Source organism: Cyprinodon variegatus, unplaced genomic scaffold (assembly GCF_000732505.1).
Source record: "Cyprinodon variegatus isolate N-32 unplaced genomic scaffold, C_variegatus-1.0 Scaffold138, whole genome shotgun sequence".
In the NCBI taxonomy this organism is placed as follows: domain Eukaryota; kingdom Metazoa; phylum Chordata; class Actinopteri; order Cyprinodontiformes; family Cyprinodontidae; genus Cyprinodon; species Cyprinodon variegatus.
Window position 1 is genome coordinate 324,451 of NW_015150591.1, and position 3,616 is coordinate 328,066.

Genomic DNA, 3,616 nt, shown 5'->3' on the forward strand with positions numbered 1-3,616 from the left:
AAAGGAGGTTATACAGAATGTTTAGTTAGTTTTGAAGAAACAGGGAAATCCTAAATTTAAATTCAAAAATTACTTTCTTGCCATAGTTGACTCATGTCTCCACAATTTTCATAGTGAGTATATTTGCTAATACTTTTTGTTCTCCTCATTTACTAAACATGCCATTTATTTGTCTAAGCCAGGAATCCCCATAATCGGTCCTCTAGGGCCGCTGTCCTGCAGGTTTTAGAGGTTTCTCTGCTTCAGCACAACTGATTCTCATGATTTCAGTTCAGCAAAAGCCTGTTAATCAACTATCAATGAAAATCAGTTGTGCTGAAGCAGGGAAAACTTTAAAACCTCGAGGACCGACATTGGGGATGTCTGACGTAAGAACACATCTGACATGTACACTGACAAGCTGCCAGCAGAGGGCGGTGTTGGCCTGTCAATACTGCCATTACAAACATGAGCAGATGACGATGGAATTTAATGTTGAAACATGTCAGGTATGCAAACACACAACTAACTAGTTAGAAAAACACATAACTGTTCCATAGCTGCTATTCCAGATGCCATTGTATTTCGTTATCCCTGTTTAGCGAAGCATAGTTAGACTAATTTTTCTTTTTAATTAAATTTCATTTTTTTATATTTATTTTAGTATTGTTTGTGTTGCTTTTGTCTGTCTTTGTGTATTAAATATGTAAAAGTTTGATAAATACATTTGGAAACATGTCAGCTTTGTCTTTAGCCAAATAAAAGAATACAAAAGAATAAAGTGTTGTTGTCTCAAGTACTATCTAATTTTCTTTTTATGATTTTATTTACATAAATACCTTTTATGCTGCAAAATGTTCAAAAGTGACGAATCAGGATCAACTTGGTAGAGAGTCTCTTTCTCCTCATCTTCAAAGTAGAGCTGGAAGAGAAATTCAGACGCTGTTTAAAAAGGAAATCTATCGTTTGTTTACTGAAACAAATAGAAATCCTACAGTAATGTTTTAAAACATGTAACCATATTACTTCTGCTGACATGATTCACGTTGAAAACAAACAGGTCTGACTCATTCATGATGGGAAAGAAATCATTTTAGATTTTCTCTCCCATCATTAATCCCTACCTTTTCAAACAAGCTGAGACTGTTTAACGTGAAAAGAACAGAGGTACTAACCTGCAGATTTTGCGGGTGGTATTTTTTGTCTGTGTCCCAAGGTGGAAGTTCCTCCCCAAACATGACAGACAGGTGATCTCTGAAACTAATCCAGAAAAGTAAAATTAAAAAAAGATAAAACAAAAACAAATTCTCTCCAAGACAAGATTATTTTCCACTAAAGTTAAACATTATTTAATATTGCTCGCCTCAAAAAGTGAAAAAAATGCAAAAGATAGCTAAACAGTGCCCCCATGTGGTCGTTAAAGATGCCATTTTGTTAAGGAAAGTAAATCTCCTCCCATTACCTTAAATGTTGAAATGTAAAACACAGATAATTAAAGAGCTTAGTGCTGTTAGTCCTCTGTTTCCATTTGCTTTTCATCCAGACATGAAGGTTCATATTTGTTAGGGTAAGAAAAAAATGCGTAAAAAGGAAAAAGACATGGCACTTAAAGGGGAACGCCGTTTTTTTTTTTTTTTACATTGACCCCTTGATTTTACGTTATTACATCATGTTCTACTCACCTATATTAGTTTTGTGTAATTTGGAGCTGTTCTGAAGATATTCTGTTAGGTTATATCCAAGTAACGTTTTTCTATGGGCAATGACTTGAAGGCACAAACTAAACTGTTTACTGTACATCCGCTGTTATATTTTTCATATTTATATTTTTTTAAAACAAAAGCGTTGTGTGTATGACGTCATCCGCGCGCCAGACTGGAGTTGTGACAGGCAGCCCGGGCCACAGGCGGCTACGCTCTACCCCTTCTATTCATTCTAGCTAATCCGAATCGTTCAATTTCATTTCGAGAGCGAGATCATCTGTGGTAGCAGCACTAGACATCTTCCAGGCATGTGAGGAAAACTAGCAGCAGTTTAGTGGACAGGAAGAATGAATGGTAGCCGGCGCACGCAGATGACGTCATACAAACTCTGCTTTGTTTTAAAAATATATAAATATAAAAAATATAACCGCGGATGTATGGGGGGTAGTGATTCGCCTACATGTAATGAATGCTGGCATACCATAAACGATAAATGATGAACAGTTTAGTTTGTGCCTTCAAGTCGTTGCCCATAGGAAGACGTTATTTGGATATAACCTAACAGAATATCTTCAGAACGGCTCCAAGTGACACAAAACTAATATGGGTGATTAGAACATGATGTAATAATGTAAAATTAAGGGCCCAATGTAAAAAACAAAACAAACAAAAAAACGGTGTTCTCCTTTAAGCCCCAGAGTGCAGCAGAAATATTTATTTAAGGGGATGAAAGCCACGCTCAAAAGCATTTTTTCTAAACAATAAAAAAATTTAGTTCCACTTAACCATATAACATTGTTGAATTACACAAAACCCTAATTAAACTCAGAGAAGTTTTTGGTTAACAGAGAAATATGTGGTTATTGTGATCAAGTGCTACTCGCATCTGAAGAGACACCCCTCTGGCTGAGCTTCTAAAAGGGAATCACCTATCAATTAACTATAACTTCAAGTTCTAATTATTCAATTTATTCATAATCGTTTGGTAAACTCTCACAATAGTTCAAAAACATAAACTCATGTTGTGTTACTTGGTTTAAATAGATGGGAATAATTGATATATTCAAAGCTTGATAGGATAAACAAACCAGTTTAAAAAAGGAGTTCAGGAAAGACATGAGGGGCTTACCTGTTGTTCTCACAAAAGGCTGAGATGAAGTCACTTTGTTGATGTTCTGGGTAAAGAAAAAGCACAGGCCAGTGCAAAGAGCCCTGCTCATCCAGGGAGACCTGAGCCCCTGTGACCTCCAGAGAGCTCAGGCTGTCCAGGCTGAGCTGCGCTATTCCAGCTGAGGGGCTTTCATCCTCGCCTTCACTGCCTGAACCCTCAGGAGCCGAGCTCATTGGCTGGTAAAGCTTTATTCCTCGATCCTGTACAGTTTTAGGAATAATCGTTATTCATAAGACCTGGAAAATCCTAAAATACTTGGGTTGTTAAATTCAATACAATGCTATAAGGTATAAATCCTAAGGTTTTATTTCATTTCCATCAGAAACCAAATTGGTTGAAGCAGATGTTACTTTTGTCGAGATAAAAATAATCATCTTCATCACTTAGGTCGCAAGGTTAGGGGGAGAAACGGGAAGATCTGGGAAGCCTACAGTGGGACAAAAAGAGTCTCTCTAACCTTTTTCTAAAGAAAAGCGCCTGCTCAAGTCAAACGCTAAATGTTCCTGTGATTGGCTCAATATTAGCAGGAATAAATACTCTATAAATGTTGAATAGAAGCATCATTTTCATCCTGTAGGTCACAAGGTAAGGGGACGGGAATGAAAAGACACAATCGTACCTTGATATAATGATAATGCTGTTACTTTTCTGAAGGGCAAGGTTCACCAAAGGTGGCATTAAAGGAATAGTACACCCAAAACATGATTAGCCTTCATTTTCTACTCACCACCATGCTGAACAACACTCTGGAGTACTTTTTTGA

The 3,616-nt window shown here is 36.9% G+C and overlaps 1 protein-coding gene across 1 annotated transcript in view; it reads right to left on the reverse strand.

Annotated features, from left to right (window-relative positions):
* Positions 1–3,616, reverse strand: part of ttc4 (tetratricopeptide repeat domain 4) — a 9,139-nt gene that overhangs the window by 1,187 nt on the left and 4,336 nt on the right. The window contains exons 7-9 of the mRNA XM_015376649.1: positions 2,812–3,053; positions 1,155–1,239; positions 819–901 (exon numbers count right to left, since the gene is read on the reverse strand). Of these exons, the coding sequence (XP_015232135.1) occupies positions 819–901; positions 1,155–1,239; positions 2,812–3,053 (410 nt within the window). The remainder of the gene's footprint in view (positions 1–818; positions 902–1,154; positions 1,240–2,811; positions 3,054–3,616) is intronic.